This window comes from Cetorhinus maximus, chromosome X (assembly GCF_964194155.1).
Source record: "Cetorhinus maximus chromosome X, sCetMax3.hap1.1, whole genome shotgun sequence".
NCBI lineage: Eukaryota > Metazoa > Chordata > Chondrichthyes > Lamniformes > Cetorhinidae > Cetorhinus > Cetorhinus maximus.
Genome location: NC_135917.1, coordinates 11,170,628 through 11,196,395, shown reverse-complemented (window position 1 = coordinate 11,196,395; position 25,768 = coordinate 11,170,628). Strand labels below are relative to the sequence as shown.

Below are 25,768 nucleotides of genomic sequence, written 5' to 3'. Positions count from 1 at the left end.
TGTGGGAAGGGTTTTAAATGAATATTTTGTCTCCATGTTTACAAAGGAAAGGGAGGATGTAGATATGGTGGTCCAGGAGGAACACTGCGAGATATTGGACGGGATAGTCATAAAGAGAGAGGAAGTACTCGAAGGGTTGAAATCCTTGAAAGTTGATAAGTCACCAGGGCCAGATGGATTGTTTCCGAGGCTGCTGAAGGAAGTCAGGGAGGAGATAGCAGATGCTCTGAGGATGATTTTCCAATCTTCACTAGATACAGGGGAGGTACCGGAGGACTGGAGAAATGCAAACGTAGTTCCATTGTTTAAAAAGGGATCGAAGGAAATGCCAAACAATTATAGGCCAGTTAGTCTTACATCGGTGGTGGGCAAATTAGTAGAATCAATCCTGAGAGATAGGATTAACTGTCATGTGGAAAAGCATGGACTAGTCAGGGATGGTCAGCATGGATTTGTTAAAGGAAGGTCTTGCCTCACAAATTTGATTGAATTCTTTGAGGAAGTGACAAGTAGGGTTGATGAGGGTAGTGCAGTAGATGTTGTGTACATGGATTTTAGCAAGGCATTTGACAAGGTCCCACAATGGCAGATTGGTCAGGAAAGTAAAAGCCTATGGGATTCAGAGTAATGTGGCAAATTGGATAAAAGGTTGGCGTTGTAACAGGAAACAAAGGGTAATGGTCGATGGATGCCCTTGCGAATGGAAAGTTGTCTCAAGTGGTGTTCCACAGGGCTCGGTGTTGGGACCCTTGCTGTTTGTGTTATATATTAACGATTTGGACATGAACGTGGGGGGCACGATTGGGAAATTTGCAGATGACACAAAGATTGGCCGAGTAGTGGATAGTGTAGAGGATAGCCAAAATCTCCAAAACAATATAGATGGGTTGGTGGAGTTGGCGGTAAAGTGCCAGATGGATTTTAACATAGAGAAGTGTGAGGTCATACATTTAGGGAGGTCAAACAGTTACAGGGATTACACAATAAATGGGATTATACTAAGAGGGGTAGATGAAGTGAGAGATCTTGGCGTACAAGTACGCAGGTCCCTGAAGGCAGCAGTTCAAGTAGACAAGGTTGTAAAGAAGGCATATGGAATGTTCTCCTTCATTGGCAGAGCTATAGAATATAAAAGTAAGGATATAATGTTGGAATTGTATAAAACACTGGTGAGGCCACAACTGGAGTATTGTGTGCAGTTCTGGTCACCACATTACAGGAAGGACGTAATAGCTCTGGAGAGAGTGCAGTGGAGGTTTACAAGAATGTTGCCAGGGTTAGAAAAGTGTAGCTACGAGGAGAGATTGGATAGGTTGGGGTTATTTTCCTTAGAACAAAGAAGGCTGAGAGGTGACTTGATTGAGGTGTACAAAATTATGAGGGGAACAGGATAAAATTGTTTCCCTTGGTGGAGAATTCTAGAACCAGGGGACATAGATTCAAGATAAGTGGCAGAAGGTGTAGGGGGGGCATGAGGAAGAACTTTTTTACACAGAGGGTAAAGGACTAGAAAGGGCACCTGGGTGTCCTAAGGCTGGCATGGACAAGATAGGCCGAATGGCCTCTTTCTGTGCTGTAACTTTTCTATGGTTCTATGGTTCTCAAGGGGCAATTAGGGCTGGGCAATAAATGCTGGCCCAGCCAGCGACGCCCACATCCCGTGAATGAATAAAGAAAAAAGAAAATGACAAAACATTCACAAATAAAGGCAGACTGAATTTCCTCCCTCTCTTTCAACTCTTTCCTCCAGGCCCAGGATATCATTCTGGAAATAGGTACATGTCTTGGCATCTTCATGGGCTCTGCTGCCGCTGCTTAGGCCTCCTTGTCAGAAACCCTGCTGCCCATGTCTGTCATGGCACTGGCCAGTGGCATATCTGAGGCTGTGCCAAGCCCCAGTGACTCCAGGCCCATAGCAATGTGGTTGACTCTTGAAACAGTCACCCACGTTGCTGTGGGCCTGGAGTCACATGTAGGCCAGACCGGGTAAGGGCGGCAGATTTCCTTCCCTAAAGGGCATTAGTGAACCGGATGGGTTTCCACAACAATTGATGATAGTTTCATGGACACCATTAATAAGACCAGCTGCCATGTTGGGATTTGAACTTGTGTTTCCAGGGTATTAGTCCAGGGATTTGGGATTTGCAGTAAAATTGTAAGAAATTGGGGTCTTTAACAAGCGGGTATTTTCTGCATTTTATGGGATTAGCTAAACAACCTTGATTCTCTCTCTGGAAAGAGGATTTCTAAACACTTTGACCTCTAAACAGTCTTAATTCGGGCTGCCATGTTGACATTCCTAAGGTGGTATGATGGAATCTTCTGAACCTCCTTATCTATGTAAGTGTTTAGAAAGGGCCAGGATATGACCCTCAGCAAGCTGTAAACTAAAAACCTGACCTTAAGCAGGGTGACGCACAAGGGAGGTGGTAACCATCCTGATGCTTTGAGTACCTGCCCTGTATCCATTGATCAGAATAGTTAGATAGACGATTGACACTGGGTAAACTACCAGCTGCCAGAAAGGGTATATAGATTGGCATCATGCTGGTGGTGAGGGGCTGAGGTGCTGGGGAGGCGACAGTGCTCATTGGGCAGCTGCCTTCCTTAGATGGAAGATGGACCAGAGGAGGAGGAGGATCGAGAGACAGAGCCATAGAAAAGTTACAGCCATTTGGCCCATCTTGTCCATGCCAGCCCAAGGGAAATGTTTCCTAACACTTCCACTAGAGAGCGGGATGCTGTTATCACAAGCTGTTATGGGTTGTATACTTTTTCTGTCTAATTAGTCAATATATCATAACTAAACTGTTGCTTCTTAATAAACCATCTTAAAATTACTTATGGCTGGTTGACGGCCTATTTAGGTGTCCGTGGCTCTGAACCCAGGAAGTCTTACAAGATAACCACTACGCTAAATCCCCCTCAAGGGGAAAGGTTCCGGGGCACCTTTCCATGTCAGGTTTGAGGCAGCAATGCAGAACAGTACATTTTCCTTTGCTCAGTGCCCTTACATGGCCAGTAGTTGAGAGGGTAACCCAAGCTACAGATTTCCCTGTCTCATCTGGGCACTCAAGGATGGAAATACTCTTACACACTTGCTTAACGGTCAATGTTAACCTGCTGGTGAGGAGATTGCCAGCAGCGTGGGGGAGAAAGAAGTCCGTCATTAGGGAATCCCCACCTTGGGCCTGCCATAGGCCCTGAACTTTTACACTTTGGGGGTCATTCTATGTAATTCTTCCCAAAATGCATTGCAGAAAGGACAATTAATGGCATTCCTTCCCTCTCCAGCGGTGGCTAACATATTGTATCTGCAGCTAGAATTCTCCACAGCAGCACAACTAAAGCTGAGAATATTTGACTGATCGTAGATAAATAATATAAGCAAATGACTGCAATGCATTTTGGGGCAGTTCAGTAGAAGCCATTTTGCGCTCTCTGGAAAATATTAGATTTGGTTTATCTCGCTCACCTTGGGCAGGAAGTAAAACAGTGGACCAATCAAAAGTAAGACCATCAAGACGACAAAACAGGTAAAAAGCCCAGCAAGCTGCAAAATAGAAATAGGAAAGATGGATTAAGTGCGGTTCATAGTAACTTCCATCTATCTTAGTAGATCAGTGGTAGAACCCTCACCTCTGAAGGTCTAAGTCCCACTAAAGAGTCCTCAGGCACAAAACCTAGGTTGACACACCCAGTGGGGGAGTGCTACACTGCCAGAGGTGCTGTCTTTCAGGTGAGCTGTTAAATCAAAGGCCCTGTCTGCTCTCTCAGGCGGAAGTAAAAAAAAACCCCAGGGCACTATCTGGAGAAGAGCAGGTAAATTCTCTAAGAGCCCTGGCTGACGTTCATCCCCCCAACCAATATCACTACAACAGATTCGCAGGGCATTTATCTCATTGCTGTTTGTGGGAACTTGCTGTGCACAAATTGGCTGCTGCGTTTCCCACAATACAACAGTGACGACACTTCATAAGTACTTCATTGGCTGTGAAGCGCTTTGGGAGGCCCTGGAGTTGTGAAAGGTACGATAGAAATGCACGTTTTTTCTTTTTACCAGCCCCCTAAGTTAGTGTCCTCCATGTTTGGTGGAAAAGTGGGATTGTCTAATCCATAAACATCTCCACACGCATTCCTGATGCCAGTCTTTAGTCAATCCAGTAGAACTGGAGCCTCTGAGGTAACTCTTGAGCTGAGGCTCAGCTTTTCTTTCCTTATTGAGTCTCTGGGCTGAATATTTTCTGCTTTGGGGGAAGGAAGCAGGAGCTGGGACTGTTTCTGGGACCCCTCAGGGTTGCGGGGGGGGAGGGGTACACTGTGACTTCTTGGGATTTTGACTGGGGTACCCCCTTCATGAATTGGCACAGAGGCGGGTTCTCCATCCAGTTGAGGGCAGCAATGCCACTTCCCCCGATGCCACAGCTGAAGCTGCCAACTCACCAAGCGTTACCAACGTGGAGTTGTAAAATCACAGAATGATACAGCACAGAAAGGAGACTATTCAGCCCATCATGTCTGTGCTGGCTCTTTAAAAGAAGTATCCAATTAACCCCACACCCCTGCTCTTTCCCCATAACCCTGCAAATTCTTTTCGTTTCAAGCATTTCTCCAATCCTCTCCGGAAAGTTGCTATTAAATCTGTTTTCCCCACCCTTTCAAGGGATATATTCCAAATCACAACAACTTGGTGCGTAAACAAAATTCTCCACATGTTACCTCTGTTTCTTTTGCCAGTCACCTTAAACCTGTGTCCTCTGGTTACCGACCCTCCTTTCAAAACAGTTTCTCCTTATTTATTCTATCAAAGCCATTCAGGATGTCGAGTGCCCTCTATGGGGAGGTAGTGGTGTAGTGGCATCATCACTAGACTAGTAATCCAGAGATTACTCCAGGTAATCCAGAGATTACTCTGGGTAATTACCCAGAGTAATTCACTGGGGACCTGGATTCGAATCCTGCCACAGCAGATGGTAACATTTGAATCCAATAAAAAACCTGGAATTAAAAGTCTAATGGTGACCATTGTCAACTGTTGTAAAAACCCTTTTTGGTCACTAATCCCCTTTAGGGAAGGAAATCTGCTGTCCTCACCCGGTCTGGCCTACATGTGACTCCAGACCCACAGCAACGTGGTTGACTCTTAACTGCCCTCTGAAATGGCCTAGCAAGCTACTCAGCTCTCAAGGGCAATTAGGGATGGACAATAAATGCTGGCCCAGCCAGCGACGCCCACATCCCATGAGTGAATAATATATTTTTAAAAATCTCCCCTTAACCTTCTCCGCTCCCATGAGAGCAACCCCAGTCTCTCCACATTAACTTCAGTCCCCGGTTCTATTCTAGTAAATCTCCTCTGCACCCTCTCCAAGGTCGTGATGCCCTTTCTAAAGTGTGGGGCCCAGAATTGGACACAATACTCCAGCTGGGGCCTAACCAGGGACTTATAAAGGTTGAACACAGGTTTATGAACTCAGGCCCTCTCACTTGACAATTTCTCTTAAACAAGAGCCTATTTTTAGTTCACTTCACCGATATTTTCTCCTTCCTCTGAACCTTATCGAGGTTTTAAATGTTGGAGTCTCACGGCACAGTTAAGCAATCCAAAAGAAACACTCTGGGACTCTTTTGCGGTCCCCTTGCTAATACTCCTACCTGTGTGTGGCTGCCCGCACTCTCTAGGATGTTGCTGGTAGCCAATGAAGCCGAACTTGGGAAACAGGTAAAAAGGGAAGAGATGGTGTTGGAAATTCCATGAGCCAATAGTTCCTAAGAAACAGTGACAAAAATATGTTATTCGAGATGCATGGGGTAGGAGGGAATCAAACCCTGTCCTCATTGGCCATTTTTCCTACTGAAATGGGCCTAACCAGGATTTAAGGTCAGTGACTAAAATTCCCTTTGGGCTTCTCACCCACTGCTGTAATAACTCCAGTGGGGAGCTCAGTGGAAACCCTGTCTTGTGTGCTTTGTGTCAAACCTCTGCTGGTGGAGTAGGAGAAGCCCTGAGGAAATTTGTCCTCTTTTTAGTTTACAAGGGGGGGAAATGGTGGTGTAGTGGTACTGTCACTGGACTAGCAACCCAGAGGCCCAGGCTAATGCTCTGGGGACATGGGTTCAAATCCCACCACAGCAGTTGGTGGAATTTAAATTCAATTAATAAATCTGGAATTATAAAGCAAGTCTCAGAAATGGTGACCATGGCAACTATAAACAATTGTCATAAAAACCCATCTGGTTCACTAATGTCCTTTAAGGAAGGAAATCTGCCATCCTTATCTGGTCTGGTCCACATGTGACTCCAGATCCACACATGGTTGACTCTTAACTGCCCTCTGATATGCCACTCAGGTCAAGGACAATTAGGGATGGGCAACAAGTGCTGATCTCACCACCAACCACCCACATCCCATGAAAGAGTATAGGTTAAAAAAAGTTTTTTGGGTATTTTTTTAATTCATTCACAGGATGTGGGCATGTTTGGCTGGGCCCAGCATTTATTGCCCATCCTTAATTGCCCTTGAGAAGGTGGTGGTGAGCTGCCTTCTTGAACCGCTGCAGTCCATGTGGTGTAGGTACACCCACAGTGCTGTGAGGGAGGGAGTTCCAGGATTTTGATCCAGCGACAGTGAAGGAACAGCGATATATTTCCAAGTCAGGATGGTGAGTGACTTGGAGGGGAACTTCCAGGTGGTGGTGTTCCCATGTGTCTGCTGCCTTTGTCCTTCTAGATGGTAGTGGTTGTGGGTTTGGAAGATGCTGTTGAAGGAGCCTTGGTGAATTCCTGCAGTGCATCTTGTAGATGGTACACACTGCTGCTACTGTGTGTCGGTGGTGGAGGGAGTGGGTGTTTGTGGATGGGGTGCCAATCAAGTGGGCTGCTTTGTCCTGAGTGGGTGAATGCCTAGCTGTGTAGCACAAGACTGAGAATGATGAGTCAACTAACATATTTGAGGCTGATTTTTGATTGATTCTTGCTGGCTAGGGAAGGGTTTAGGAACATTAGACCAGGAGGAGCCATTCAGCCCATCGAGCATGTTCTGCTATTCAATTTGACCAAGGCTGATCTGTATCTTAACTCCCTCTGTCCACCTCGGTTCCATAATCCTGAATTCCCTAACCTAACAGAAGTCTACCAATCTTAGTTTTGAAATGTTCAATTGACTTCCTAGCCTCAACAGTGGTTTTGTGGGGGAGAGTTCCAGATTTTCACTCCCCTTTGCCTAGAATGCTTTCTGATATCACCCCAAAACAGCCAAGCTGTAATATTAAGGTTATACTCCCCTGGTTCTAGACTCCCCCCACCAAAGGAAATAATTTCTCTCCCTGTCTACCCTATCAACTCACCCCTTCAACTAGCTGTATTCAAGGGAATACAGGGCCTAGTTTATGCAACCAGTCCTCATAATTTAACCCCTTTTGGCCTCAGTATCATTCTGGTGAATCTGCACTGCAGCCCCCTCCAGGGACAGTATATTCCTCCCAAAGTGCAGCGCCCAGAACTGAGCACAATATCGCAGAATGTGGAGCAAAAGCAGGTTCATGGAGTTAAGATACCGATGAGCCATGATTTCTTCGAATCGCAGAACAGGCCCAAGGGGCTGAATGGCCTCCTCCTGTTTCTGTAACAGAGGCGTGGAGGAGGACAATGGACATGTGCACGGCGATGGTATACTTGCCCTGCATGGCTATTCAGATCTGTATCAGGAGTGAGAGCAAAGCTCTGATCATATGGCTGGTAGCCACATCGGGTTGTGAGGTAGGAGTGAGATACTGAATCTGCTGACAATATTTAACCAGTGGCTGTGTGGGGCTGTGCAGCAAAAGCCAAGAGGGAGGATAATTCGTTGACAACATTTTAACTGTCTGCGGTGGTTCCAATGGGAAGCTGGCAGAGTTCAGTGTGCTAGGATGCACTTTAAGTACTCAGTTAGCTTAATGGCTCCATCGGTGAAGGTACTGCCCTCATCCCCGTGTGGATCAGATTTAGTCTGATCCCTGGTTTATGCCAAGTAGCTTCACCAGAACTGGCTTCAGTGCCCCCATGCACCAGAGGGCAAACGCCAGCCAGAATTCTTGCGTCTGATGATACCCCAGTGCTGGAAGATGTGTATGTGAACATCAAGCAAGGACTAAAGTGGTGTGGTGCCCTGTCGGAGAGACAGCCTGCCAACAGTCACGATGAGTGAGAATGGGCCTTTTCCTCAGGGCCTGCCCATTCACAGTGACCAACTGGGACCTGCGAAACAAAGGTGCCAATAACCTTTCAAGGGGTGGCCTGCTTTTTGATGTTACAGACCTGGTTGGGGTCAATCTTGTATCTGTGCTTGTCGGCATAGATCATAGCCAGTGATACAGACACAGCATAACCAACAAAGGTAATCGCAATCGTATCTCCAATTATACTCGGGATGCTCCATAAGGCTGGCAACTGAGGGTTTGGAAATCTGAGGGAAAAAAATGCAGAAAATAGGTTATTTCATTACCTTTCGAGGTAGATTGTGACAAATAGCAACTAATAGTGAAGATAAAAATAACATGCATTTGTGTCCTCTTTCTGTTCACAGGGTGTTAGAAGCTGGGTGAACTCCCTCAGGTGGTGCTTACAAAGAGGTTTCCTTTCCCTCCCTCCTCAGACAGACTCGAAGACTTCCTATCCATCAATTCCAGCTAATTCTTCCATTGAAAAGGCAAGGGGGTGGGTGAGATTGGTCTTCAGGAGCAGGGTTTAATTGGAGATGGTGGATCAGCCACCCATTCTGCACCACAACAGACCTTATTGGAAAAGGAAGACAAATGTGGCGTAAAACAAGCCGCCACTTCATCATCGCCCATTTCACGCTGCTACCCAAGACCAACTTCACCCTCAATGTCACTTCTCTCGCCAACATTACCAACTTGGCACTTCTTAAACTTCTCCCATTTTATAAACTGACTGCATCGAAAGCCATCCTGACAAGGACCTGGCACCTAAATCTTCCCTCGACTTCCCCTCCCAGGTTGTCTTCCCTTCAATTCATCTATTCTCTTTGAGAGATGGACTTAGCCCATGCGTATCTCCCTAATACCTTGAGTGACTGACTTACAAGTGCCTTAGACTTGAGCAATGTCTAAACGGACGCTTCCTCGGAGAATTTCTTTTGCGCCCTCCCCAAGGCAATCCTGTCATGACTGACAAAGTTGGGATGTTGAAGGGATATCTCGGTTGGAAGTCCAGTTGTTGAATGCTGTGGTCATGTTAGTATTTTGATAGACTTGGTGGAGCAGAGGCATAGTGACCATTTCAGTCCCTGTCCCGCGCACTTCAGTCAAAATTTCAGGGTCCGTTCTCACGGAGAACTACTATGGGTGAGAAGCATTCCAGAATCTTCTACTCCTATTCTATTTGCAGCAGCACGATCCTTTATTAAAGAGTTTTAGGGAGTAGTTATAACAGCAACATGGGTGTCTCAATGAAAAGGCTTCTAGTTGCAGTATACATCCTGCCCGAGGGCCCAGTATAACTGGGAGCGGGGGGGCAGAGGGCAATTTGGGAGACCTCTGGAGGGGGTAACCTGGGGCTAACACCATTAGGGTTTGACATGTCCTGGTACATAACTCCAGCATAGCGATAGACTGAGTTTAAAAAGAGCTCAGGGCATCTGTTGGACCCTTATTGCCACTTTTTAAAACCTATTTTATTGAAGGTTTTTTCAATTTAAATTTAATTTAAACAATAAATTTAAATGATTTTTAATTTAAAGATTTAGACAATGTTGGGCTGCTGCCCAAGGCATTCCAGCCTTAAAACGTCATGGACCATTGACTCTGACGTAAGGACTAACTGTTCACTAGTAAGACCTGACCTTATGGCAAAGCTCACGGGGCGTTTAAATAATGGTGGTAAGTAGTCATGCCACTGGGTGCCTGAAGGAGGTTGGAAATGACGGTGTACAGTGCTAAGCTGAGGGTCTTTCACCCCCATCATCCCTTTCCCTGGCAAAACATTTCAATGATCCTCAAAAAAATAGGCCTCAAACCTTTTTTGGCCTTTTGGGGCTTAGTTCATGCCCCAGCCCTGGGCTCTCAGGTGAGGTTCCACACAAACCTAGGTCAAGGGCAAGCAAACTCCTACTCTGGGGTACCCCTCCCCTGGTGGTACCCCTGCCAATGCTATTGATCTTGTTTTGGGGTGGAGGCAGGCTGTACCCCTAAGCCCTGCGGAAACTGTGAGGGTTTGTCCACCCAACCACCCTCACCAGCCGACAGGCAGTATCCTCGCCTGGGTAGGAATTAGGGGTTCCAGGTAAGCTGTGGTAACAGGGATATACCTGACTGAAGGCTGAACTCCCGGTCTTAGACCTGAAACTACGGCCTAGATGATAAGAATGATAAAAACTCACACAGGTAACGTGTTGTTGCCTAGAAATTTCGCAAACTGGCAAAGTGTGCGTCTAGGAGCTTTCGATTGTACATCACTTGCAAACTGGACCCGCTTTTCATGGAGGAAAAAAGACCCCCAACTGGGCAGGAGTCACAAATACTCACAATAACTCACCCCCTTTCCGATCCCCCTTTTTCCAAAAGTTTATATTTTTAAAATATATTTTTCTTTTCCCACCTATTTCCATTATTTTTAAATGTATTTCCATCCATTGTTTTATCTCTACCTTTTAGCCTATTTCAATCCCTTCCCCCCACCCCACCCCCACTAGGGCTATCTGCCACTAGCTCGTCCTGCTTTCTACCCTTAACGTCACCATTAGCACATTTCTTAACTAATATCACCACCGTCAACACCCCTTTGTCCTTTTGTCTATGACATCTTTGGCAATCTCTCCTTTGCCTCCACCTATATCACTGGCCCTCTATCCAGCTCTACCTGTCCCACCCCCCTCTACCAGCTTATATTTCACCTCATTTCTCTATTCCCTCAGTTCTGATGAAGAGTCATACGGACTCGAAACATTAACTGTGTTCCTCTCCGCAGATGCTGTCAGACCTGCTGAGTTTTTCCAGCTATTTTTGTTTTTGTTTCACAATTATTCATGCTAGTCCCTTGTGGTAACTGCTGCACACCATTCCTTACTGTGCTTTTAATCATCCTGAGAAAGATGCACTCACCCTGCAGGGATATTTCCCACTACCTGGACATCGCAGCATTCATCAAGGGATGTGGCAAAGGTGATTGCAGTGGCCGCTATAATCTAAAAAGCAAAGTGCATAGTTAGATCTGGCACTTTTATTCATTTCAGAACTTCATACTTTCAACACATCTCATGCATCAGAAGCTGGCAAAATATCGCTTAGCTTTCTGATTCACGCTTGCCCTGGCTCAGTGGTTGACACTCTCGCTGCTCAGTCAGAAGGATGTGGGTTCAAGTCCCGCTCCAGAGACTTGAATACACAAATCGAGGCTGATGCTTCAGTGCTGTACTGTCAGGAGTGCTGCATTGTTGGAGGGGCTGTCTTTTGGATGAGCCTTTAAGCCAAGGCTGCGCCTGCTCCTCAGGCAAATGTAAAAGATCCCCTGACATAATTTCAAAGAGCTGTTACTGTCACCTTCCTGGACCTGATTGAATGCAAACCAGTGCAGTTGGAGTGCCAGCTTGCAGAGATGGGCTTCATCAACCTATCTGTCTGCAGCGGACTGAAGACTGGGTCCCACACTCCACTCCAATAGGGCACTTGTGCGTTATTGTGGGGAACGGGCTTAAAGAGTTAAATTATGGAGTAGGCTTGAGCGTAGATGCCTGGGGGTGAATTGACAGGGGTGTTTGAAATGTTAAAGGGGTTCAATAGGTTGGATGGAGAGAAACTATTTTGTCTGGTGGTGGGGTGGGCCGAGGGAGAGGGGTGCAGGAGTCCAGGACAACAGGAGGCAGAACCGTAACATTCGAGCCAGGCCGTTCAGGGGGGTGATGTCAGGAAGCACTTCTTCACACAAAGGGGCGAGGGAATCTGGAACTCTCTCCCCTAAAAATCTGCTGAGCTGTGGGTCAACTGAAAATCTCAAACCTGAGATTGAGAGATGTTTCATTGAGCGATGATAAGGGAGATGGAACCAAATTGGGCAGCTGGAGCTCAGTTATGATGGAGTTGAATGCTGAAGGGGCCAAGTGTCCTCCTCCTGTTCTGATGTATGCATGCATTACACTCATTCCACAGCTCTCCTCCCAATAGGACTAGTGATCTTGAAGCACTGTGCTTTACATTTCCACTCTGAGGCGGTGGAATCTTACGTCAGTTGAGCCCTGTATCACTGTCTATCCCACCAGGGGGACGGAGGCAATGACTGCCAGTGCCCGCCCTTTGTGCCCTCACCATGGTCATCTCGATAGGGATGGGCATGCGGAGCTTCTCCCTGAAGCGGCTGCTGATCTCTTTCGTCGGGATGAGCACACTGAGGCAAATCAGGGAAATGATCAGCTCCACAATGTTGGTCATCGAGAGAGCTCCAAGTATTGACGCCAGTGTCTGAGGAGGAAGGAAATGTATTTATCCAGTCAGTTGAAAAAGCTCCTTTCATTCTTTTGGTTTTACCTGAAAAAAAAATGTTTTGAAAAGCTGTTGTTTCATTGCCTCGCACTGTGCACCATTCCCTGACCAAGAGGCAATGCACAGGTGACCTGGTCCCAGGCAAGTACATCCGCAGACCAATGGTGCTCAGGATATGACCATGAGCTGTTCGCTGCTTCCACCTCACAGCTCCCCTTCGACACCAGGAGAGTCTATCATGAAAATCCTCACCCTAAACAATGATTTCCAACCAAAGTGATCAAAATAAAAACTCATGGGCTGGGGTTGCACTTTCTTGACATGTGGAAAATCTCCCCTGTTGTTCCATTTGTGGCCTAACTGGCTGTGGAATGATGCCCGGACTGGGATTCAGTGTTGTTCCCTCTCCTTTCCTTCCTCTCCAACTGTAGGAACCAAAGGATTCCTATCAAGTGTTATCCCAGCTTCTATCCTGTGGGCAAAAAGGGGCCCCCTGTTTAAACAGATGATTCATGGTTCTTGTCTTCATATGGGGACGTGCCTGGCTTCCATTCGGCCACTAACTCGCATGGCCAGGGGCTCATAGCAGGCAACCACCAGTGCAGAACAACCTCCCACAGCTCCACAGTGCACCTTGTGCCCTCAACTAGAAAGTGGCACTGAGCTGGGAGGGTTGGCACCCTTTTTGCTTACCTCCTGCTAGATTCCACGCTTGGCACTGCCAAGAGCAGGGGGATGAATTTCAAGATGCCAAACCACCCTGTCTTAATCAGTTCTGAGGAGCTGGAGTGTAATTGTGAGAGCACAAAAGGCGCTCAGCCCTCTTAGAAAGAACGAGCTGGAAAGATAAACCTTAAATTGCTGGGACGGGAGCTTCAAAAGGCAACAGGCCTCATGAGGTTGGGCAAGTTAGGAGGTAATATTCATATTTAGAACCATAGAACACTACAGCACAGAAAACAGGCCATTCGGCCCTTCTAGTCTGTGCCGAAATATTATTCCGCTAGTCCCATTGACCTGCACCCAGTCCATAACCCTCCAGACCTCTCCCATCCATGTATCTATCCAATTTATTCTTAAAACTTAAGAGTGAGCCCGCATTTACCACGTCAGATGGCAGCTCGTTCCACACTCCCACTGCTCTCTGAGTGAAGAAGTTCCCCCTAATGTTCCCCCTAGACCTTTCCCCTTTCACCCTAACACCATGTCCTCTCGTGTTTATTTCTCCTAATCTAAGTGGAAAGAGCCTACTCGCATTTACTCTGTCTATACCCCTCATAATTTTGTAAACTTCTATCAAATCTCCCCTCATCATTCTACGCTCCAAGGAATAAAGTCCTAACCTGTTTAATCTTTCCCTGTAACTCAACTCCTTAAGACCCGGCAACATCCTAGTAAATCTTCTCTGCACTCTCTCAATCTTACTGATATCCTTCCTGTAGTTAGGCGACCAGAGCTGCACACAATACTCCAAAGTTGGCCTCACCAACGTCTTATACAACCTCACCATAACATCCCAACTCCTATACTCAATACTTTGATTTATGAGATGTGTGCTGATTTCTCGAGACCTACAAAACTGGGGCAATGTCCATGACAGAAATAAGCTGCCATTATCAAATTCTGGAAGGTTTGTGCCTCCTTCTCATTGCAGTAGGTTCCCTGCACAAGAACAACCGGAGAGTGGGGGAGGAAATTTGTCCTGGCAACAGTTCTTGAAGTGCTGCTGCTCACAATTAGTCTATCCTAAGCCACAACTCTTGTTTGCTCACGTAACACTTACTGGTTCCCGCGGGACCACGCAGCATGTATGTACAGATTCGCAAATCATTAAAAGTAGGCTAACAAAGCCATAAAAATGCAAACAAAGCGCCGGGGTCGATTTTATACATGAATAGAATTCAAAAGCAGTGACATTCTGTTAATTTTCACAGAACCTTGGTTAAACAACATTCAGGATACTGGTTCTGGTCTCCACATTACAAAAAAAGATGTAGAGGCCCTAGAGAAAGTGAGAAATAAAATTGATACCAGATCTGAGAGGGTATAGCTATCAGGAAAAACCAAATAGGTTGGTGCTTTTTCTTTTGAAAGGAGAAGGCTGAGGGCAGACCTAATGAAAGTGTTTAAAATTATGCAAGTGTTTAATAGGGTAGATGTCGAGAATGTGGGTCGTATTTTCACAGAGTCCAGCCGGCTCCAGAGACCTTTACAAATGGCGGTTGGGACCTGGATGCGGAAGTCCTGCTCTCGTTTCCGTCAGATCCAATTTTTTTCAGGCGGGGGAAGGGGGCAGGATGTGAATCACACAGATGGGAAACCCAAACTCAGCAGGGCCATTTGCAATTAGCGCTGAGATCAAACAGAGCCCATTTTAACTGCCTCAAGTGGGAGATGGTGGCGTAGTGGCATTGTCGCTGGGCTAGTAATCGCCGCGACCTAGGCTAATGCCCTGAGGGCAAGGGTTCAAATCCCATCATGGCAGCTGATGGAGTTTAAATTCAATTTATTAAATCTGGAATTGAAAAGCTGCTTTCAGCAATGGTGAACATGAAACTATTGGCGATTGTCATAAAAACCCATCTGGCTCATTAATGTCCTTGAGGGAAGGAAATCTGCTGTCCTTACCTGGTCTGGCCTACACATCACTCCAGAGGCACAGCGATGTGGTTGACTCTTAGCTGCTCTCTAAAATAGTGTGGCAAGCCACTCAATTCAAGGGAAATTAGGGGTGGGCAACAAATGATGGCCTTGCCAGCAACACCTACATCCCATGAAGGAATAAAAAAAAGGGCCTTAAACCACAGTGTGGGAGTCATGAAATTATGGAGTAGACACATACACACTTGAAGGGTGGATAAGGTCTGTTTTAGTGTCACAATCTGAAGTCCTTTGAATCCTCAGCCCTTTAAATGTGAACAAAAGCAGGCCGATGCTGTCAGTTAGAGTTTAAAAAACCCTCTCCTGGACTGCTTTGATTGACAGGCCACCTGGTCTAAGTTAGAAAAGAAATTACCACCTGTGGCTGCAGTTTCAATAGAGTTCCTTATTGACTTCTCCCATGAGGCACTTGCTCATTATGGATGCTTGGCTGAGTTTTAAATGCTACAAAAGCACTTATCTCAATGGGGGGTGCCCTGGTGGGTTGGGGAGCTGAGTTCACATTTTGTTTAATGTGTTTATATACGCTGTGAAGTACAAATCATCACAAATTGCTAAATGATTTGTACTGCTCCACCATTATCCTTGCAAAAATTAGTGCTTGCCATTAACCTCCATGAGTTTCAAGAAATTGCTGCATTAAACTTACTGTAGAAATTTAGAGCTGGTATTTAAGGATGCAAGGGCCTGTCTAATGTCAACACAACCTCAGAGGCACATAAAGGGACCAAATGAAATTGCAGAGTTGCACTTCTGCAAGTAGTAAATAGTTCCTAGATGTTTTTAAGATGTAATTGTTTTGATTAGTAGTTTAAAGAGGCTATTAAAGGATTATCTGTCTTTGATTATGGTTACTGATTAGCAGTTTGTTTGTTTTTATAACAAATTTAACATGAGGGGATTTAAAATCTTTGAATTGGTTTTTGTGAATGGAGTTTTTTTCAGTATCAAGTGATAACTCTAGTAGATTGCTAGCAGTTTAATTTTTTTGCATCTCCATGTGGCTCCTGAGGTCTGCCCATGTGAGTGGCTGTGGAGGCGGCATTGTGAATATGAGATGGCATAAAGGGGGCATGGAGGCATGGTGGGGGCATGGATTGGCATGGAACAGGCATGGGGGCTATGAGGGGGCATGCAGGGTGAGGGGGTGCAAGGAGTGGGGGCTTGATGGCCTGACAGCTTCTAAAACAACTAGGACAAAGTCCCAGAGAACCAAGGTGGGTCTTCCAACCAGCTCGCTTTGGCACTTGCCTGCCCCCTGTGGCCATCTATGATTCTCTTCTGGGGTCAGTGGGCCTGATTCTATCCTGCCCCTGCCTCCCCAGAACGAAAATTGGGGAGAACAGGGCTCTACATACTGAGGTGGGTCTGCCGGGCAGGGAGCTTTCCTTGGCTTGAGCTATCCACCTTGGTAGCGTAAATCTGGCCCTATGTTTCCGTTTGTGGGAGAGCCCAAAACTTGGGATCATAAATATGAGAGAATCACTAATAAATCCAAGAGGAAGTTCCGAAGAAACTTCTTCAACCGGAGAATGTGGAACTCGCTACCACAAGGAGTGATTGAGGCAACTAGCATGGATTCATTTAAAGAGAAGCTACCTAAATGCATGAAGAAGAAAGGATATGTTGATAGGGTGGGTTGAGGTAGGGTGGGAGGAGGCTCATGTCGACCATAAACACCAGCATGGAGCAGTGAAGCCAGTGGCCTGTGTCTGAGCTTGTCATGTCTCACATGGACACAAGTGGAGTGAACACTGCAATTCAGATAGAATCAGGCCCGCCAACCCCAGCAGAGAATCATAGATGGCCAAGGGGGCAGGCAGGTGCCAAGGCGAGCTGGTTGGAAGACCCACCTTGGTTCTCCAGGACTTCGTCCTAGTTGTTTTAGAAGCTGTTGGGCCATCAAGCCCTCACTCCTTGCACCCCCTCACCCTGCATGTTCCCTCATACTCATTCCATGCCAACCCTTGCCCCAGCATGGAAACCCACTTTCCTGTGCGGGCAGAAACGCAAACCACATGGATGGAGGCAGCACACTGAATAAGGGTAGGTATCCACCTCAATCGCAGCTGGGCAAACGAGGGCATTCGCCCGGCATAAGTGCCCACCTTAAAGATGGTGAAGGGTCCAGTAAAGCGCGGGAGCCGCAGTCCGAGCATGGTGTTGAGTTGGGAGATGGTGACGTGGCAAGCAGTGCCACTGGTAAACGCCTTCACGATTGGGTCGGACAAGTAGGTGGAAAGGAACCCCAGCTGCAGGACAAACATACAGATCTGGAAGAGAAAGAGAAGAGTCTGAACTGAGACTAGGAGCATGTACGCACTGATTCACAGAGAAGTTCCAGGCTTAAATATGTACACAGTGAAGGAAGAAAATCTGCATATTTTATAGGGGAGCTTCTCTTTATTTAACTGACTGGGCTTCCATGGCACAGCAGTAATTTGGCAATAGTTCATTGGAGTGCTGAGATCTAGCATCTTGAAGCGATACTGGTGGATACTTCTGCATGAGCCTCAAACCTCAGCCAGGTTGAGTGCTGGGAAGAGTTTGGAGGCTAGTTCTGATCTTCACAGGGAGGGGGGCGGAATATCATCGGGAGGCTTGCTGAAGGCTGCTCCATCAGACCTGAAGGCGGGCAATTAAAGGTTGGCTTTAGCAAAGGACCAAGGCCAGCTTGCTTGATGCCTTTCTGCCAAAATGAGTGGGTAACTTAGAGCAAACCGAGAACAGAGGGGAGAAAGTCACGCTTATTGAACATGTTACCTCTCAGAAACCTCTCAAAGCGCTTCACAGGGAATGAGTTGCTTCCTTTTTCGAAGCAGACATCCGTAAAGTTCCATGGGGGCTTTCCCAGTTTCCTGTCGTGACCCTGAAGGAAAACCGGAAAGGCTCCCATGGAAGCTTAGGCCCAGAATCCTTCAGGGCCTTAACTGTCTCTTCCTGATGTGGTGCATTCTGGGTAAGATCACTGAGGCCATTGGGAATCTCTCAGCAGAGTTTTGGTTTATCAAGCGCATTGGAAATAATATAAAATCCAGGAATCAAAATTTGATGCAAATGATGTTCTGTACCTGGACAGTGCAAACTGTCAGGGAAATGAAGCAATTCTTAAAGTGAAAATAAATAGATAGGTGGAAGTAGCAGGGCTCCCCGCCAATTTATTTTCACGTTTTAAATTGTATTTTCGCTTGCAGTAGCAGTAAAGAAATGTTCCGTGGAACTGAGAGATCCCACCTTCAATTCTGATCTACGGTGAACAAGCTGATCTCAGAATGTGCCTCAGTATCACTGGACTGGGGAGGCAAACAATCAGCAATGGGCCCCCTGCCTCTGGCTATAATCCCTTGTGACCCTTACTAGCAAGCGTACACCTAAGGATATCAGGGAAGAACAGGGCCGGGATGCCGCCATGGTTAGACGGCCTGACAGCTGTTCAGTCCCACGTTGTGCTAGACACAGGAGGACTGCTGGAGCCTGGCAAAACCGAGGCCAGCAAACCTCAACACCTCCTGGGGAGGATGGGAGGGTGGAATAACTGAAAGAGGAGGAAACACTGGAGCAATTACCATCATAAGCCCTGAGAGAAAGGCCACTGCTGATGCGACAGCTATCCTTTGCTTCTCCAGCTCTGGATCTTCCAGGCTTGTTACGTTCCATCCCATTTGGCGTGGTACCAAGCGCTCGACTATAGAACCAGTCATCAAACTAATCCCAGCAAAGGTACCTGGCAAGAGGAGAATGTATTGTTAACAGTAAGGAGTGGGGCCTTACCAGCACTGATACAAAGAGCAAACCCAACACTCACTCTTCCCTCCATCTTAGGCTTGGTTTTCTCTTCAAGTGGCCCAGTGGTAACACTTTCACCTGAGTCGGAAGGCAGTGGGCTTCAAGCCGGAGAGAGACCAAAGCTCACCATCTTGCATGGCTCTGCAGCCAGCGCACACAGAGAGTGCTGCATTCCCAGCGATGCTGTCTTTTTTAGGTCTACTTGTTCAGGTGGGAGTGAAAGAAGAGCAGAGGAGTTCTCCCTGGTGTCCTGGCCAGCAGTGAACCCCTCAACCTCTCTCTCTCTCTCCAGGTACCATACCCTAAATGGGTGTTGGTGACAATGGACTTCTGTGTTGATCCATGGCTATGTTTGGCTGGGTACTGCAGTGGTTTCTGCAGTCTGGCTGACCAGGAAACCCTCCAGCTCTTGCCGCCTGCCATCAGACGTATTGGAAGGATTTACAGGCTGGTAATCAACCTGTTCGTCCACATTGTGAACACACCTTCCTTGGCCATCAAGTCCTGGGGTGGGACCTGAACCTGGATCTTCTGACTCAAGAGGCAAGGTCACCACCCATTGCGCCACAAAACCTCCCTGATCCCTCAATCAGCGTCACTAAATCTGACTAACTGGTCATTCACCTTTATCTCTCAGGGGTCAGAGTGTTGGCAATATAACTATAAGCCTGTCTCTTCTCTAAGTATCCACACTGGCACCAGAACAGACCCCATCGATCACAAGGATTTGATTTACGCTTTCACTAATTTGGTGCCTTTCAATCATGAAAAGAGATTTTGTTTTATCTGTGGAATTCCTATTAAGTGCCTGACTAAGGTTACTTCACCATAGCTAAGGGGAGGTGGTGGTGTAGCGGTAATGTCACTGGACCAGGCACCAGATGCCCAGGCTGATGCCCTGGGGGCATGGGTTTAAATTTAATTTAAATTCAATTAATAAATCTGGAATTGAAAAGATAGTCTCAGTAATGGCGATGAAACCATTGTTGTAAAAACCCATCTGGTTCACTAATGTCCTTTAGGGAAGGAAATCTGCCATCCTTACCTGGTCTGGCCTACATGTGACTCCAGACCCACAGCAACGTGGTTGACTCTTAACTGAAATGTCGTGGTAAGCCACTCAATTAGGGATGGGCGACAAATGCTGGCCTTGCCAACGATGCCTACATCCCAGGAATGAATAAAGTAACTTCACCCACCAGCATCTGTGCAATTACCTGGAAGAGGGCCAAAAGCTGAATTTTTCTTGTTAAAAAAGGGCCGAGTTAAGTGGGGAAAAGAAATCTGGCAAATTCCTCTCTGATCCCCTTAGGCAATCAAACCAAGTCCCTATTACTCAAGCTCCATATTAGTTCATATTCCATTTGTTCCAACTCACACAGATAATGCAGCCCCGAGCCTGACCAGTTACATCAGGTGACATTAAAGTAGGCAGGGCCCCACCAGCCCGTTCTGATAAGGAGAAACCTCTGTTTGTATAGGTCAGCGTCACAGCCTTCCCTGCGACCCTGTGAAGCCATCTTGGGACATAAACTTCAACCAGGGCATAATTTGGGAATAAAGACCCTACCTGTGGACACATGCCGGCCGGTTCCGAAGAGCATGTATAGCACAACGGGGAAGAATGAGGTGTAGAGTCCATAGATTGGGGCCACAGAGGCCAGCAGGGCAAAGGCCATCCCTGGCGAGTGATAAAGAGTTAAAAAAACAATTAGACAGTGAAGCTCATCCATTTGAAGCCCATTGGACTAAACATTGGCCTTACACCCCTGAGACCTGGTTTGCAATCTAGCCTGGAACTTGGAAGAAATATTCCACTGCGTGTTGGCTCGAGGAACTCTCAATCTATTTGATTTGGACAATCAGAGCGCAGTTACTTGTGGGTAAAAGCACATGCCACAAAAAGGTACTTATTTGCTACAGAAATGGAGATCTCCTGCTTTGCGACATCAGGCATTTGGTCAAAGCAGCAAGTATCTCTTCAAAGCACCAACCTGGCTCAAGAAGCCACAAAGATATCAGGTGCAATGAATAGATCATTGTCACACTGCTGAAACAGCAACACCCCTCCTGAGATTAGAGCTCAGGACCAAATTCAACGGAGTATTACTCTACCTCTGCTCCACCCGACCAGCAATTGTTGATGTTAAGTCCCATGAGTGTCAAATGCTAAAGAGTTTAATTACCCCAGCTTTAATAGCACTCAGTATTAGTGGACAAGGAAAGTTATTTCCAATCGTTGTTTGGTAGAACTCGAGTATTGCTGAAAAAAGAGACATGCTGTCAAAGCTTTTTGTCTAGGACTCATCAGGACAGATGCAAGAATGCCAAACTTCAAAGGGAAGATTTCAAAATTTTCAAACTAATTTCAAACCATACTCAACCAGCCCGTGCTTGCAAAACTCAGAACATAATGGCTAATGTTAAATGTGATGCCGCAATTGGACAGCACTTGCGAAACAACCCCGAGTGTGCTAAGAATTACAATTTCAGGTTATCAGTCGGGCTTGCAATGTAGCTCACTTATGCTTGCTAGAAGCTGTATATATTCATGTGCAGGGATCTGTCCTCCACAGGCAAAAGGAACACATCCAGGCATTGCACTTTTTTTGAATTAAACAAAAGCGCGGAGGGCAATAGTCCCCTATGGTCAATTTGCCAACCAATCAGCACCCTTTCCTCATACAGTATAAAGTGTTGCTCCCTTTGAGATTTGGTATTCTTGCACTTGCCCTGATGAGTGCAAGACAAAACGCTTTGACAGGACGTCTCTTTTTTTTCAGCAGTGCTCAAGTTATTTCCCAACTAATTTGAACCCTTGCACAAATAGGTGTGCAATTTGTTTGAATTTGGGAAATCAAATGTGAGAAAAGAAATCTCAGATTAATGATTTTCGGGTACAATTATCTATTGCGCCTGGGGAAAGTGAATGCTGAGACCACACAGTGAAACAATCACTCCCAGCCTGTACAGAGTGTGCAATGCAGTGGGTGAGGAGTTTTCAGGATGTGGAGAGTGCAGTGAGGAATATTCAGGATGTAGAGAGTGCAGTGAGCATTTAGTATTCCTCCACTGATTCTCCAATTTTGCTGTAACTAGGTAAAACAATAAACAAACACCATATTTGAGCAAATTATAGCTCAATGTTTTTCTATTAAACGCGTTTCATTTCCTGTGATACTCTTTTGAGTGTGACCAATGAACATAAAGGGGATAAATGAACAAATTAACAAAATAAATTAAACAATTTAGGGACGCAGTCCTTTAAAGGGACACTAACAAAAAGTAAAAACCTTAAAGGAAACGTAACACACTAAGTCAAAATGTTGTTGTGGGGATCAACAATGCCCCCATCCCCCGTAGTGCCCACTAATCACCCGAAGGCCTCCAGCGTGCCAGCGGACACCGCGTGTACCCTCTCCAGGGACGCCCGGCTGCGAACATAGCCGCGGAAGGGGGGCAGATAGTTGGGGGCGAAGGGCCCCCTCAATCCCTTGCTGCCTGGAGCTGTTGATGGCCAATTTGGCCAGGGCCAGGAGCAGGTCACCCCGCTCCACACCAGGTACCCAAAGGTCAGGAGCATGGTGCTGAAGTGCAACCACAAATTCAAAAGCAGACCCTTCAAAAAACTAAAATGGGGCTGTAGTCTAATGCAACTTATATAAGTGCGGTCCACGGACTCCACAAAAAGCATAGCTTGGGAGTCCATGAACCAATGCAAAGCACCACCCAGACAGAGACTGGAACCCTGGATCCTCAGATTAAAAGTCTGATGCTCTACTGACTGAGCTACCTAGGCTCTAAACAGGGACTTTTCACACGTTAAGCGAATGTGACAGCCGCTACACGACAGAAACAGCTAAAAGATGATAACACGCCCTTTAATCCAGCTGCAAAAATCCCAATTGCACAACTGCAGATTGTAAAGAAAAGCAGTCACCAACCTCCTTGAAATAAATGAACTCTATGTCGTCCCCCTCCAATCTAGAGATGCTGTCCCAACTTACTTTGGCCTCGCCTCCCACCCTTGCAAGCTTCACCACCGACATGGCCGGGAGTAGCAAGGTTGTGGGACACTGCCACTTCCAAGTTGCCTTCCAAGTCAATCCCAAAGCTGGACAAATCTCACCATTACTTGATTGTCGCCGGGTCTATATCCCGGAATTCCTTACCAAACAACATCATGGTGCCACCATGCACAGAAGTTTTCCAGAGGCTCAAGGAGATGGCTCATCGCCACCCTCTCAGGGCAACTCGAGATGGGCAATAAACGCCACCTTGCCACGTGACAACAACTAATAAAATGATGGTTTAATAATTTGGCTGAGGACAGGGATTTTGTGTGAATCTATGAACCGAAATGCTCGAGTTGGAAATGGAAGCCCTAAATGCTTGTTAAAATAGGCAACTGTGAATAAACTGAAGAGGAATACGGCAGATATAAGCATTGTCCTTATGTTGCCCTCCTGGACGGTCTCCAGGAATGATTCTGTTATCAGAGGGTAGGTTTTTTTGTGAATTGATAATGAAATGAAAAGCAAGCAGGTTTACAATGGGATATTAACAGTGGAAGGCAGCTGTGTAACCCAAGAGTGATGAATGGTTGCACTGTGGTCTGCACTCCACCAGTGACATGAAAGTGTGCCAGGAAATGTGAAGGAGCCATGGGGCCACATGTTGTGTCAGGTAATACAGGGCAGGCGTGCACCCATTGGCAATTGCTAACACTGAAAATAACCTCATGTATCAACACTTACAACCCATCGGTCCACACCACTCTCCGGCTCCTTTCATTTAACGCACAGAACTTTTCCATTAATGTGCATAGCAATTGTTAGAAAATAAAATCAGTTTGTTTCGCGAGGGTGAAGATCTTTTATTTATTTCCAATGTAGGAATTCATACTACAGTAAAGGCTACCCTGGCCCTAATGTATATGAGTTCAATAACAGAATTACTACCGATATACCTCATTCGATGTCCTGTTCAACTACCCCTTAGCAGCATTGACGTTATGTGCCTTGCTGTAACTCTTTGCCCCATCACCCTCACCGCACCCCAAACCCTGACTCCAAAACCCCATGGGACATACCTTCCGATAAAACGGGCGCTTTCTCTCGCTTAAATAACAAGGGGTCACTTAAGAGGGTGTCTACCTTGTGGAATGTGGATGATCCCCACAGTCAGGCCGGTGATAATGTCCCCAGTCAGCCACCGCTTGAACTTGTACCTGGGAAACCAGGTGAGGCAAGGCAGTCGCTCTTTTAAGAAGCGTTTCCATGCATTCCCAGAGCAGGCACAATTCCTCCTGGCCATCTGCTGCAAGCCCTCGGACACTTTCTCTCCTTCCTTGGACCTGCTGAAGCGCTGGTTGAACTGGTCCTCGGTGTAAATGGAGCGATAGATGGTTACCCCAGTCATTCTGCTTCCCTGAGACTCTCCGCTGAGTCCTACGAGAGAGAGAGAGGGAGAGTGTGGAGTCCTATTTGTATAAATCTGTCAGTCCCTCTCTGCTTTTTCCTGTGTGTCTCCAACCTATGGAAACGCAGGGAGTGACAAAAGAGAGACTTCCTGAAGGTGTTTATCATTTATAACATTCCTGGGGTCTAACTCTGCAAAGAGTGCACTTTTCCTCTTTGATCAAAGTGCATTCCCTTCTCTCGCTCTCTGTACCTGCTGTAAGTACCTGGCTTCAGTCAGTTGCATGATTTAACTGGCCCTGTGATTGACATTAGTTGGCAGTGGCCAATTGGAACATATTTCAAGCCCTCATGCGTGCAGATAGTGATGATGGACAAGGTCAGCGCTCAAGTTGTGCCTGCAGCAAGAAACCTCTTCACCCCTCCCCACCCACCTCTCTATTCAGCTGTGATCTCAGAGCATGTCTTATTGTCGGAACTCACTTGTTAAATGTGCTCTAGCTTCCTTTGTTCTCGTTATTGGGAATCATGCTGAAAGATTCATCTTTGCACGGTGAGTGCGGGTGAGATCATTTCAAGCCAAGAGCCCTGTACTGCCAAAGTGATTCAGGTCCAACCGGGAGAGTGCATAACACAGAGAGGGGGGGTTTCAACCTCCCATTAAGTCACTGGTTAATGTGTTCAGGTTAAAATCCACCGTGTGCTGCTTCAACACAGGTGCGGTTAGTGGCTGCATATGAAGCTAGCACCCAAAGGTCTTTATTTCCCAAAAATATACTTTTATTCACAAAACCTGTAACACTACATTAGGCTCAAATTTGACTGTAAACTGCAATAAAGTTCAACTGCTTTCTTTACTGTACCATAAATGCAATGAGGCACCTCGATTACAAGATTATAAGAAACACTTCATAAGAACACAAGAAATAGGAGCAGGAGGAGGCCATTCGGCCCCTCGAGCCTGCTCCGCCACTCAATACCATCATGGCTGATCTTGGGCTTCAACTCCACTTTCCCGCCCATTCCCCATATCCCTTCATTCCCTGAGAGGCAAAATGCCCATCCCAGCCTTAAATGTATTCGACAATGGAACATCCACAACCCTCTGGGGTAGAGAATTCCAAACATTCACAGCCATTTGAGTGAAGGAATTTCTCCTCATCTCAGTCCTAAATGATCGGCCCCTTATCCTGAGACTGTGCCCCCGTGTTCTATATTCCCCAGTCAGGGGAAAACAACCTCCCAGTATCTACCCTGTCAAACCCCTTCAGAATCTTGTATGTTTCAATGAGATCACCTCTCGTTCTTCTAAACTCCAGAGAATACAGACCCGATTTACTCAGCCTCTCATCGTCGGACATCCCCCTCATCCCAGGGACCAATCGAGTGAAGCTTCACTGTACTGCCTCCAATGTAAATATATC

At 46.5% G+C, this 25,768-nt stretch overlaps 1 protein-coding gene across 2 annotated transcripts in view; it reads right to left on the bottom strand.

The window, feature by feature from the left end:
* Nucleotides 1-24,650, bottom strand: part of slc26a10 (solute carrier family 26 member 10) — an 86,375-nt gene extending 61,725 nt beyond the window's left edge. For both annotated transcript variants that reach the window (XM_078534693.1, XM_078534694.1), the window contains exons 1-9: nucleotides 24,081-24,650; nucleotides 20,495-20,605; nucleotides 18,705-18,862; nucleotides 17,247-17,411; nucleotides 12,304-12,456; nucleotides 11,104-11,186; nucleotides 8,300-8,447; nucleotides 5,656-5,769; nucleotides 3,476-3,553 (exon numbers count right to left, since the gene is read on the bottom strand). In XM_078534693.1, the coding sequence (XP_078390819.1) occupies nucleotides 3,476-3,553; nucleotides 5,656-5,769; nucleotides 8,300-8,447; nucleotides 11,104-11,186; nucleotides 12,304-12,456; nucleotides 17,247-17,411; nucleotides 18,705-18,862; nucleotides 20,495-20,605; nucleotides 24,081-24,345 (1,275 nt within the window). In that variant the 5' untranslated portion in view covers nucleotides 24,346-24,650. The remainder of the gene's footprint in view (nucleotides 1-3,475; nucleotides 3,554-5,655; nucleotides 5,770-8,299; nucleotides 8,448-11,103; nucleotides 11,187-12,303; nucleotides 12,457-17,246; nucleotides 17,412-18,704; nucleotides 18,863-20,494; nucleotides 20,606-24,080) is intronic.
* Nucleotides 24,651-25,768: the final 1,118 nt, after the last annotated feature.